The sequence below is a fragment of the Peromyscus californicus genome, unplaced genomic scaffold (assembly GCF_007827085.1).
Source record: "Peromyscus californicus insignis strain IS unplaced genomic scaffold, ASM782708v3 Scaffold_11__1_contigs__length_118956290, whole genome shotgun sequence".
NCBI lineage: Eukaryota > Metazoa > Chordata > Mammalia > Rodentia > Cricetidae > Peromyscus > Peromyscus californicus.
In genome coordinates, this window is record NW_026294402.1 from 114,367,720 (window position 1) to 114,381,063 (window position 13,344).

At 47.9% G+C, this 13,344-nt stretch overlaps 1 protein-coding gene across 3 annotated transcripts in view; it reads left to right on the top strand.

Moving 5' to 3' along the window:
- The first annotated feature begins 239 nt into the window (after window positions 1-239).
- The window catches only part of Wdr48 (WD repeat domain 48), a 40,207-nt gene continuing 27,102 nt past the window's right edge, over window positions 240-13,344 (top strand). Inside the window, exons 1-2 of one of the 3 annotated variants that reach the window (XM_052724263.1) lie at window positions 240-348; window positions 12,003-12,143. In XM_052724263.1, the coding sequence (XP_052580223.1) occupies window positions 301-348; window positions 12,003-12,143 (189 nt within the window). In that variant the 5' untranslated portion in view covers window positions 240-300. Of the gene's footprint in view, window positions 349-577; window positions 708-12,002; window positions 12,144-13,344 lie in introns of those variants that run through there. The other 2 variants (XM_052724245.1, XM_052724254.1) reach the window with 2 other exon arrangements.

The following is a 13,344-nucleotide window of genomic DNA, read 5'->3' on the forward strand; positions in this document are numbered from 1 at the left end:
GCACACACATAGTGTACACACTTTCAGGCAAAACACAAATACACAATCAAATTTAAATTTAAAAATCTATACATAATAAAGCTGGGGTAGGCCTCTCTTCTGCATGCTGGCGTCTGGGGCGGCTCTGCCTCCATCAGCGTTACCTTTCACACTTGGCTTTTTCTCCTTTGGCGCTCTCCCTCGCAACAGGCAGGGAAAGCCTACGCCCTACCTGCCTTCTGCCCAACCAAGGCAACAGGGCGGGACATCCGCCGGCGCCGAGCCTCTCCCGGAAGTGACGTCGGAGTGTCAACATGCAAGATGGCGGCCCATCACCGGCAGAACACAGCCGGGCGGAGGAAAGTGCAGGTATGGGGGCCCGGCTCTGCCGCCCTGGCGACGCTGCCGTCGGGTCTGGTTCCCCCGCGGGCGGGCGGATGCCTCGGGCCTTGACCGGCGGGGTTCGACGGCCGGAGGATGGCGGGGCGGGGCGCAGCAGCGCGAGGGGTGGGGCCGCGGCGCCAACGGCCTGAGGCGGTGGCAGGCGGACTAGGCGCGCGGGCCTCTCGAGCGGTCGCGGGGAACCGCCGTCCGGGGGAACCGCCGTCCCGGGGCACCGGGCCTGCGGCGGCGCCATGGGCCTACTGCCCGCTCACCTGCCTCTGCTCTCGGCCGCCTTCCTCCGGAGCGGCCGCGACCCGGCGGCGGAGGCCACGCGGCGCCCGCGGGTGGGTGAGCCCGGGGGCCTTGCGGGGGCGTGGTGGGGCCGGGCCGCACGTGGGAACCCTGCGCTGGAGGAAATGAGTTTCCCCTCCTTTGCAGTAGGCTTTGCCTTCCCCTCCACCATCCTCAACTGAGCGTCTTCCAGTCTTACTCCTTAGTCCTTGTCTCTGTAGCGTCGGAATAGCGGGTGATGAGTTAGTTAACCCACACCGTGGGTCCTTTGGGTTGCCCTAAATCACTTTGGTTTGGTGTCCGTTTTAGTTCTGCTTGCTGACTCTTGGGTTGGGGATGGAGCTCATTTGGCAGTGCTTCCTGTCCTGAGAAAGGTCAGCCCCCCTGCTCCGCATAGAACCAGGCCTGGTGGTACCTGCCTGTACTCCTAGTACCTAGCACGGGGATGGGCGAGGGCGGGGGAGGTTGAAGGCAAGAGGATCTGAAATGCAAGGTCATTCTTCAGTACCTAACAAGTTTAAGGTCAGTCTGAGCTACAGGAGACCCTGGCTCAAAAAAAAATGTTATCTGCTAATTTTTATCTTAAAGGATGGGAGGATTTCTTTTAAAGCCCTGTTACAGGTGTTTGCCTGCAGGTATATTGTATTCATCTTGGAAAGGTGCATTGAGTCATTAGACATGGACTGAGTGCGTAGATTGGCCCCAAAGAGGGGAAGGCATTGAAAGGGTTTAGCAGTCACTAACACGCCACAGATTGACCTTTGTGTTCAGAAGTGAAGACCAGAGGACAGTAACCCCAGCATAAGGTTACAAAGTGTGAAATTATCTGAGTAAGTGTCCTCTTTATATTTACTGATCTCACTGATCAGTGTTCCTGTGTACTCTCTAGATAGTTGTTAAAATGATTAAAATTGTACTGGGGAGATGGCTCAGTCTGGTAAAGGGCCTGGAGCACAAACGTGATCTAAATTCTGTCCCCACTTAAAAATTTCTATTCCTTCACTTAAAAAGAAGCCTGGCATGTTGGTTGGCACTTGTAATCTCAACTCTAGGGAGGCAGAAACTGGAGGATCCCTGAAGCTTGATGGCTAGCTAGTCTTCCTGATCAGGAAGCTCCAGGTCCAGTGAAGAGAGAGGTGGAGAGCGAGCAATCAAGGAAGACATCCAAGTCAAGCTCCAACCTCCACACTCATATACATACATGTGTCTGCATGTGTTGTGCACACCCAACACACAGGTGTACACACACACAATAAAAAATTTAAAGAATAAGTGAGATTACAAGAATCTAAAGTCCCTTAGCTTTCCCTGAATAGGTGTTGTTTTTCTTTTAAAGGGCATTCGTGATGGGATTGAAGTAACCTCAGCTTCCAGGCCAGGTGGTGAGAATTCCATTTCCAACTAAGTTGTAACTTAGTCATGTTCTACACACTAGGATGGTGGTTCTTAATAGAGTAAGGATTAGCAGTTCTTTCAGTTTTGGGGAACAAAGGTTTAAACACAAGGGCTGTCTAGATGGCTTTGAGGGTAAAGGTGCTTGCTGCCAAGCCTGAAGACTTGAATTTGATTCCTGGGACCCAAATGGTAGAATGTGAGAACTAACTCCATGTTATCCTCTGACCTCCAGAGGTGCTTTGTGGCACCACCATCCTACATATATATATGCTGTAAAACATTTACAAGACTAAGCTGTGAATATTCCTCAGTGTAGAGCACTCACCTACCTCGCACAAGGCCCTTGAGTTCAGTCCCTAGCATCTTAAGAAAACAAAAAAGTTAAGACAATATAAGGTGATAGTGATGGAGGGGAGTGAAGGTGAGAAGGAACCACGGCAGGTGCAAAAACAGTTTAAATGGGCTGGATGGAGGCCACTGCACATAGGGAGGAGTAATTCCACTCTTAACAGGTCAGAGAGTAAAGCTAGAGTTGGTGTTCAGCAACACGCAGTGTACCTAGACACTGTTTCCTATCAAGAGTGACACTGGCCTGCTGAAGAGAAAGTTAGTGTTGTCTGGTAGGTACACAAGCAGTGCTAGAAGCAACAGGAACTGATTTCACCTCATTGTGCAGAGAAGTGGGTGCATGCATGCTCGTTGCAAGAAGAACCCACAAGTAGTACAAAACTATAATTTTTTTTTTTTTCTGGTTGTCCTCCATTATCTCAAGACAGCAACTGTATGAGTTGTCCTGTGTCACCCTGTACTAGGGCTTCTCAGCCTGCTCACTCTTCACACTTTAGGGTAGCTCAGTCTTCCCTGAAGGAGGTAAGGATCCTGTTCTTTAGCTGTTCAGGCTCCCCTGACTTCCACCCACTAGATATAATTGTACCTCTCCAGTTGTCACAACTGGAGACTCTTCAGTTTCCTTTAAGGGCATAACTGACACTGGTTGAAAGCCATGCCTGTGCTTTCCCGGTTTGCTGCCTGACACATGTGACGCCATGGCATTTACTGCTTTGTGTCTGGCTTTGCCAAAACCTAAAAGCAGCTCCTTTAGTCCACAGTGCCTTACTTTAAAAAATGTGTTCTGCCCTTTCCTGGTGGTGGCACACTCCCTTAATCCCCAAGGAAGCAGAGGCAGGCCTGATCTACATACCGCATTCTAGGTCACCTAGGGCTACGTTGTGAGACATATATGTCTGTAATCTGTCTCTGCTTATCTGAGTATTTGTTTTAGGAATATTGTTATTGTGGGAAACTATCCATCTTTGGAAATCTCAATGTGTGTAGTTGTGAAACAAAATATGATATATTCATGTAGTGGGTTACTTTGCAATTATCAAAAAGTAAAGTAGAGGCTGGGAAGATTGTGTAGTTGGTAAAATGCATGCCGCATGAGGATCTGTGTGCAGATCATCAGTACCCACCCACATAAAAAGCCAGGTGTGGTGGCATGTGCCAAAATCTTAGTGTGGAGAAGGCAGGAACAGGAAGAGCACTGGAGCTTGCTGGCCATCTAGTCTTAAGGAACTGATAAACTCCAGATTCTGTGAGAGACCATGCCTCTGTAGCTGGATGTTTCTCGGTCCCACCTGGCCCCAAGGTCCCACAGCCATTTTTAAAATAATCACTCAGAGGCTTATATTAATTTCAAACTGTATGGCCTATGGCTTCAGCTTCTGGCTAGCTAGCTTTTTCATCTTAAATTAACCTATTCCTATTCATCTGTGTGTTGCCATGTAGTTGTGCCATTACTGATCTGCTGGCATCTTGTTATTCCTTTGGCCAAGGCTGGCATCTCTCCCGACTCCACCCTTCTCTGTCTCTCTGCTTGGATTTCCCGTCTGGCTGTAAGCTTTCTTGCCATAGGCCAAAACAGCTTTATTTATTATCCAATGGGAGCCGCACATATTCACAGCATACAGAAAGACATCCCACAGCATGCCTCAGATAAAAATAAAATGGAGAGTTAACAAAACAGAAAGCACTAACACTTGACCTCTCTCAGTCCTCCATGCACATTCACACACACACACACACTCACACTTGATATGCTAGGTCCATATAATCAAAATAGAAGGTATCCAGAAATAAGAGCAGCAAGTCAATACAGCATGTTCCCATTTCCATAAAGGAAGATAGTGGCTTTGCAGAAGACAGAAGCAGGCAGATCTCCAGCCTGGGCCACAGAGTGAGTTCCAGGACAGCCAGGGCTACACAGAGAATCCCTGTCTCAAACAAACAAACAACCTGGAAGGTATGGATGCTGCTCCCTGAGGTGATATTATGTGGTCTGGGTAAAATAGGACCTGGGGTACATTTACTGTAAAGATAGGCACCTCTGGGGCTGGACAGATGGTTCACCAGTTAAGAGCACTGGCATTCTTGCAGAGGACCTGGATTTAATTCCCAGCATCCACATGGTGGCTCACAACCATCTGTAGCTCCAGCTCCAGGGATCTGATCCCCTGTTCTGGCCTCTTCAGCACACGTGGTGCACATATGTACACTTGGGCACATACACATAAAGTAATATAAATCTTTTTTTTAATATGCCCTGTATAAACTTCGGTATTTTTGTTGTTGCTACTGTGTTTTCAGGGAGTTTTTTGGTTGGTTGGTTGTTTTTTGTTTTTTGTTTTGTTTTTTTTTTTTTTTTTTTTTGCAGCAAGGTCCCAACCGTGTAGTCCTGACTAGCCTCCAGCTGGTGATCTTCCTGTCTCAGCCTCCTGAATGCTAAGATTACAGGCATCACCACTTGACTATTTTCAGTCACTTTACATGCATTTTTATGTTTATGCTTATAAATTATAAAAAATAAAACCTTCCATTTTGGAGAAAATGAATATATTTTGCTTTTTGACTGTGTCTTGGATGAGAAGACAGTAACCTAGAATTCCAAAGTCAAATTACAGACAGGCCTTGGGATTATAATATTGTTAAATAGCCAGTAGAGAAGGGCCCACATACAGTGCTCAACAAGTTCAGATGTTATGTGAGTACAAGTGGGAAGTTTTTGGATCTTGGGCTTTGCTGTGTTGTAACCATTTAGCTCTGCTCCATAAGCATTGGCTCTGCCCTTACATCTCAAAGTCAGCCATGGAGAGTCTGTACATGAACAGGGATGACTGTACTAGAACCAGCCTAGTTCACAGAAACTAGGTTTAGGCTGGATTTGTCCTTGGTTTAAAAGAAGGCAGGGGGCTGGAGAGATGGTTCAGCTATTAAAGGCTAGGCTCACAACCAAAAATATAAAAGAAGGCAGAATAGAATGTGTCCTGGGGTGGGAGGGGAGAATAAAAATGTCTCCATGTATGTGAATGTAGACACAGGTGTGCCATAGCACGTGTATAAGATCAGAATAACCTCTGGTATCCTTACTCACTTTCCACCTTGTTGGAGACAGTTGTTCACCAGTGCATGTGCTGTCTAGCTGCCCATGAGTGTCCTGGTCCTCTCCTGTCTCCACCTTCCGTGGTACTATATAAGCACTGGAATTCTAGATGTGTGCTACTCAGCCTGATGTTGCATGGTTTCTGGGTATTCCACCTCATTCTTATGCTTGCATGGCAAGCAAAGCCACTTACTCACTGAGCCATTTTTCCAACCCTAAAATACTTTTTAAAAGTCAGCCGAAGCCAGACGGTGGTGGCGCATGTCTTTAATCCCAGCACTTGGGAGGCAGAGGCAGGTGGATCTCTGTGAGTTCCAAGCCAGCCTGGGCTACAGAGTGAGTTTCAGGAAAGGTGCAAAGCTACACAGAGAAACCCTGTCTCGAAAAACAAAAAAAAAAAAGTCAGTTGAATTAGAGTTACAAAGAGAAAGTCATAATTTATGGATGGACTCAATAAAGCAAACAGTGTTACTGAAGTGTATGTATAGTGAGTATGCACTGTTTAATTGTAGAATTCTTTCAAATGGTAAATAGGCTCTAAAGATTAAAAACTGATCGTGGAATAGCTGGGCGGTGGTGGTGCATGCCTTTAAACGGGGGAGCAGAGGCGGGCGAATCTCTGTGAGTTCCAGGACAGGCACCAAAACTACACGGAGAACCCCTAACTCAAACAAACAAACAAACAAACAAACTGATCATGGTAATCAGTAGAAGAAACAGAAGTTGTGATGGTGGTTTGAAACGGGGTCTCTGTTAGGATTCTGCCCTCCCCCACTCCAGCTGCATGGCCGCACATGCGCAGTTTCGGAGCTAAGCAAGGGGTCTTGCGTCTTACATCATCAGTGCACGCTGGTGATTACGTGTGCTCAGCGTGGTCAATCAGCGCATGCGTGGTGTAGCTCTGTAAGCCCGCCTACGCATGTTCACAGGAGTCCTTAAAAAGCTGAACACAGACTCCTCCCCCTCCCTTCTCTGTTCTCTCTTCCCCCACTGTCTCTCTTTCCCTCTCTCTCTGCTTGTGCTTTTCCCCAGGCCTGGTTCTTTTGTCATCCTCCCCCACACATCCCAATAAAGCTCTGATACTGGGTTTTGTCGTGGCTCGTGCCTCATGACCTCCGCACGGTAACCAGCGCCACTTATCATTTTTAAGTCTCCCTATGTAGGCCTGGCTGGCCTGACTTGCAGAGACCTGCCTGCCTCTGCCTCCATGTGCTGGGATTAAGGCCTGTGCCACCATGCTAAGCAGAAGTGGAATTTTTGTGCTGGTCAGAGAAGCTCTGTTTGAGAAGGTGACTTGAAAGGCTTTGGGGGAAAGAAGTGACACAGTCACTAAGCTGTCTGGACCAAGAACATTCCAAGGAGAATATCCAGTGGAAATGTCCTGAGGGAGGATGAAGGCCTGTTGGTGGATCAGTAAAGAGGCCTGGGGTTAGGGACAGAGGAGTAGAAGACGGAGTCAGAGAAGTGGCTGCAGGCTATCCAGCTAGAGAGGCCCTTCAATAAACTGTGAGTGAGGTGAGGAGCAGAAAGTGGTGGGTTCTGAACAAAGGAACAGCATGACATACACACACACAGCAGCCCCTTCATCCTCATTGGTGTCCCACTGTCTGTGCCTTGAGTCAGCCACAGTTGGAAAAGAATAGTAAGTAGAGTTTCAGGGATGAGTAACCCACAGACTGAATTCTCGAGGAGTAGAGCGGCCGTCAGCTCAGATGAGAGGAGTCCAGGAAAGGTAGAGCTTGTTGTGTTTGGACGTGCTGTCATTCTGGTGTCTTTCAGATACCCAAATAGAAATGGAGTAGTGCTCAGCCTTGAAGACTTGAACGCCCAGGGCGTTCCCTTTGTGAGGCTAGAATGCTTTAGGGTGGGCAGCTTGTAGGAGTTGGTTCTTTGTTTCCACCACATAGGTCAGGGGATGGAGCTCGGGTCATGAGGTTTGGACTGAGTGCCTCCACCCACTTAGCCCTCTCACTAGCCCTCCCCATCCCTCCTCTTTCGTTTGGGTTGTTTTTGTTTTCCTTTTTTGAAAAGGTCTCTGTATATACCCTGGCTGTCTTGGAATTCACTCTGTAGACTAGGCTGGCTAAGAACTCACGGAGATCCTCTTGCTTCTGCCTCCCAAGTGCTGGGCCACCTTGCCCAGTCCTCTCTTGTTTTTTGTTTTGTTTGTTTGTTTGTTTTCTGTAAGATGCCCATAGCCCTTTTAAATACGAAAATTGTTCTGTTGCTGTGGTAGGCAGAACGGGCTGCCCCCAGAAATACTGGTGCTCTTGTCTCTGGGACTGGTACATCTGTCCTGATGTATCATAAGGGACTTTGTGGATATGATCAGGTTGCATGTCTTAAAATGGGGGCATTACCCAGCAAACCCTCAAAAGCAGAGGGATTTATCCACCTATTAATAGAAGGCAGAAGGAGCTGTGAGGTTTTTGACTCCAGGCTCCGTTGGCGGCACAGACCCTGGGGAAAGCGTGAGAGGGGGACTGGCAACTGTTAGCAGCCAGGGGACCGGCTGACCGACTGGCACCTAATGAAACAAGGACCACAGGCTACAGTCACTCGGGGCTGAGTTGGCCATGGTGATAGCTTGAATGTAATTGGCCCCATAATCTCATAGGGAGTGATGCTATTAGGAGTTATGGCTTTGTTGGAGGAAGCATGTCACTGTGGGGACGGGCTTTGAGGATTCCTATGCTCAGGATACCACTCAGGGGGTCACTTGACTTCCTGTTGCCTGCAAGATGTAGCACTCTCAGCTCCAGCTCCATGTCTGTCTACTAGCTGCCATGCTCCCCACCATGATGATAATAGACTGAACCTCTAAATTGTAAGCGAGCCACCCCAATTAAATGTTTTCCTCTCCGTGGTCATGATGTCTCTTCACAGCAATAGAAACTCTAAGACAGAAAGCAACATCAATGAGTTTGGAAACATACTCTCTCCTAGTCTCTACTAAAGGGTAGCCGGGTGGTGGTGGCGGCGGCGGCGGCGGCGCACGCCTTTAATCCCAGCACTCGGGAGGCAGAGGCAGGTGGATCTCTGTGAGTTTGAGGCCAGCCTGGTCTCCAAAGCGAGTTCCAGGACAGGTGCAAAGCTACACAGAGAAACCGTCTCAAAAAAAAAAAAAGAGTGCAAACCTGTGAGACCCTTCGCAGGGGCGCTTTTAAGCCCAGCCTGGACTTTGACCTTTAGCTAGGGAAGAGTGGCACGTTTTAAGCCATTACATTTGTGTCATTTGTAAGAGTCGTAACGGAAACCCTATCTGTTTCCTTGAAGTCAGAGATGGTGATGATGAGAGGAAACTGCCTAAGGAAAGCCGTTATTTCATGTGGGAACCAGAAAAGTCATTTTACATGGTCAGAAAAGCGGCTTCTCTGGTGGGTTCTGCAGGAACTGTCATTGACCCCAAGGATATTTAGGTTGTAGGTGCCGAGGCAGATGATGGAAGGTTCCCACATAACTGCTGGAGGGATGAGTCAGACAGTGCTCCCTGTGTGGCGTGGTGCTGGGGGTGCCCTGCTATTTCCCCTGTCCTAGTCCCTTTAATTGGCCCTTGCAAAATACATATTTCTTACTAAAGGTCCGGCTTCCTGTTGCCGTACAAAGCTCCCATTGTGCCCTGCCTCATTTTTCGGACAGATGAGAATAGTCGGGTGTGACTTCTCGTCTCTGCCTTCAGTGTCACAGTGACATTATAGTGAAGGAACTGTTCACTCGGAGGGAGGCTTCTGCTGCAGCTTGATCACTAACCTCTTACCTGCTAAGGTTTGCCCGGGCCATGTCTCTCTTGGCCGCCTGTCCCTTCCAGTTAAGCTCTTCCCCTGGAACCACCATACCAAGAGGACTTCTGTGCTCTCCCCAGAATCCTCCACGTTTAAATTGTACTGGCAGCTGGTGCTAATTACTTAATAGTTGTTTAGAGTATTAGATCTCAGGCCTGGGGAGGTGGTTCAGTGGTTAAGCACATACTGTTCTTGCAGAAGACTTCACTTTGGTTCCTAGCACCAGTGTCAGGCAGTTCATAACCACCTGGAACTCCAGCTTCCAGCACCCTCTTCTGACCTCCATGGGCAGTACACTCACACATGCACAAATGCATACATATGCCCATAGTTAAAAGTCATGAATTAAGTTCTGGTTTTTTCTGTCTTTCTGTATCGTGTGTGTGTGTGTGTGTGTGTGTGTGTGTGTGTGTGTGTGTGTGTGTGTGTGATCTTTTTCTTACAACCACAGTGGTTTATTGGGATGGTTCCCACTTGTCTTGATGTGGGTGTTTTTGTTGCTGCTTCCTCCTGAGGCCATGCTTCTCCTCCTGAGGATGCCCTCCTGAGGCCATGCTTCTCCTCCTGAGGATGCCCTGCTGAGGCCTTGCTTCCCCTCCTGAGGATGCCCTGCTGAGGCCTTGCTTCCCCTCCTGAGGATGCCCTGCTGAGGCCTTGCTTCCCTGGCAGTCAGTAATGGAGGCTAACACATAAGACTAGCATTTGTGCATGGCTAAAGACTATAGGGGTTTTCTATTGTCCTGGACGTCTCACAGTAGGAATTAGCGCTCTGCTCCAGGCTTGTATTTACTCTTCTCTTCTGGAGAGGGATGAGGGCACATTTTTGAAGGCAGGTTGTCACTGCTGGACTTAAACAAAATTTTAATGTGAAATGTTTTAAGAACCTATAACTGGGCCAGGTGGTGGTGCCTGCCTTTAATCCCAGCACTTGGGAGGCAGAGGCAGGCAGAAATCTCTTGAGTTTGAGGCGAGCCTGGTCCAAGTTCCAGGACAACCAGGCGTACACAGAGAAACCCTGTCTTGAAACAAACCAGAACCAAAAAGAAAAAAAGAACCTATCACTGTATAAATTCTCCTTCTCCCCTTAATGACTACATAGAATGTCTATAGAGTAAATTTTTTAAATACTTGTTATTAATACTGTGCTGGAGGAGATGGCATGCCTTGGCACATGTAGAGGTCAGAGGACAACTTTGTGGAGTCGATTCTCTCCTTCCGCCTTGACATAGATCTCAAGGATCAGATTCAGGTTGCCAGGTTTGTGACCAGCACCTCTACCTGATGAGCCATTTTGCAGCCCAGTGTATGGTAATGTAACAATTCATTATTAAAGATACTGTGTCTATTTTTCATCATACTATAATTTATTGAAAAATACAAAGGTAGAAGCAGGGTGTGGTAGCACATACTTACAGTATTAGCACTTGAGAAGCTGAGGCAAGAGGGTTGAGAATTCACGGCCATCCTGAGCTATGTAGAAAGTTCCAGGCAAGCCTGGGCTATGAAACTCTATCTGGACAAAACAAAATAAATAATAGTATTATAAAATAGTAAAAGAGGTCCTTTCAAAAGTAAACAGAAAGATGATACAGATTGCATAAAAGACAGGGGTCAGTTAGAAAGTTCCGTTGTCCATGATGGACAGTCAAGAAGGAACAGAGAAAGCAGACAGCAGTATCCGTACAAGGTGTCTGCAGGCAGGGGGCACCACACTTTCTAGATTGAAAGGCCTTTCTAAATATACAGCAAAGCCAGTGAGTGGTCAAAGGACAGAATCCAGAAATGTCGCAATACGAGAAGGTCCTAAAAGCTTAGGGGATGGCCTGGGGTAAGGTAAGGTGTCCAGGAGAGAACACAAATGAGGCATCTTTGAAAGAGACGGACGGCGTGGAGTTGGTGGTAATGGTAGGTGCTGGAGGCTTTGTCCACAGACATCCACCTTTGTTTATCTTTAGCACGCTTGAGGCAGAACCCAGCGCCTTGCACATGCCAGGCGATTCTCAGCCCTCATAGCTAAACTTCTTCACCTACTTCAGGTGCGAGGGCAAAGAAGAGACCTTTCCAGTCACGCAAGGGCCTTGTCACCTGTTGCATGTTTTCACTCTTCAGCAGAACTGAGGAATGAGGGAGGCGGGGCGGGGCCATGGGGCTCGAAGCAGTGAGAGCTCTGGCCCAGAAAAGCAGGAAAGGGAGGCACCAGAGGCGGAAGCTGTTCCATCTGCTCTGTAGGCTTTGGGGAAAGCCTGCTCTGGTGTTCTCACCCCTGGGATTGATTTGCACTGCACACGCCATTGGAGAATGACTTGCTGAGAGAGCATTCATTGCACCAGCCACTTCACAGTCTTCTCAGAATAGGACTGCAGGTCTTCTCCTGGTGTCTGTCAGCCAGCAAGAGGCAAACCAGAAGGGGTGGAGGTAGCTTCCTCTCCCCATGTTTCCTCTATTTCCTGATGGACTGTCCTGCCTCAGGGGTACTGGCTATATTCCAGTATACATGGTTGAAAGGTTGGTGAAAATGGATTAGACAAATAGAGGCAGATAGGAGGCCGAGGAGGTCCAGGTTGTTGTTAGCAGCAGACCTGCTTATTCTGAGCTAGGTTGTCAGTGATGTCCTTTAGTCTCCATGGAGAAGATGAAAACAGAAACTGTTGGCTTGAAGTTAGTTTGATATTGGAATTAGCCACTAGTAGGCTCCAGCTCACCGTGGCCTGGCTTTTGTTGGCGTCCACCAGGTTTCCTATGTGATTCGAGATGAAGTGGAGAAGTACAATCGGAATGGAGTCAATGCCCTGCAGCTGGACCCAGCGCTCAACAGACTCTTCACAGCGGGCCGAGACTCCATCATAAGAATATGGAGTGTCAATCAGCACAAGGTGAGGCGGGAAGTCGTCGTGTTTGGGTTAGCTCAGATCTTGGACCAGTGGCTTTTTGTCTGATGGGCTCCTTTCTTCAGTTCTGACTTTAATCTCTGAGCACTGAGCTCCATAACATAGTCTGTAAAGATGTTATCCCCAGAGTTCTGTGAGCCTGTGAGAAAATGCCTCTGTTAATACAGGGGCTTCATAAGTTACTTTGCCTTAAGAGTCCTCAGCCACAAAGGAGCAAAAAGATTTGGCTGGTGGGGAATGAGCACTTTGCACAGAATTTTGGTTTAATTGTGAGCCTGAGAAGTCTCTTGATAATGATGCTGAAAGTAGAACAACAAGATGTTGGATTATGTACTTTTACAAGTATTTAATTTCTTCATAAAAAGTGAGTAAGGTCCTCCAACATGCTAGGGTCTTCCTGGCTCCCATGGTGGGTGTGAAACTGTGAAGGCCGCTCTCTCCTTCCACTCCTTAGGGCTGCCAGAGGCTTCATTGTTTCCTTTGCAGTGTTGAGCATCAAGTCGTGGGCCTTGTGCATGCTGGACAAGCACCCCACCACCTCTGAGCTACACCCCAGCTTCAAAAGCCTCTTTCTTAAGCAGTGAGGAGCACTTAAATGCATGTTTATCCAGAGACTGTTCATAATTAAACCAGAATCCTGTGAAAAGTGCTCATTTCCCACCAGCCAAATAAGGAAGATCTGCGATCAAATGGGAGGGAGCTCTGGGGTTTGTTTGAATGTTGCTTTGTGAATGATATAGGACATGATACTGGGGAGGAAAAGGAGCATTTACTGAACTCTTAACTATGTGTCTTGGCCCATTGTATTTACCAAAATCTTTAGCCCTCAAAGTCCCTGTCAAGGCAGCTGGTAGCATGTGAGAACCTTGATGCCTAAGTGACTACTTTGGCAGTAAACTGGGGCTCAGCCTAACCTCAGACTCCTGGTGCCAGCACCTGTATTTTTTTTTTAAAGTTTGTGTCTTCTTAGCCAGTTCTACAAACTGGTGTTCACGCCAAACAGAGAATACGCTGTTGGCGCAGCGTCCGGATAAGGTTTCTTCCAGTGGGTTCAGTCCAGCAGGCTTTGAGCTCCTGAGCAGATGGAGACAGTGTCAGAGGCAGGGAAATAAGAAAAGTGAGCTTGGGTTCACCTTTGCACTGCCGTCGGAACCCATGTCTGAGTTAGAGCATTGACTTTGGAAGG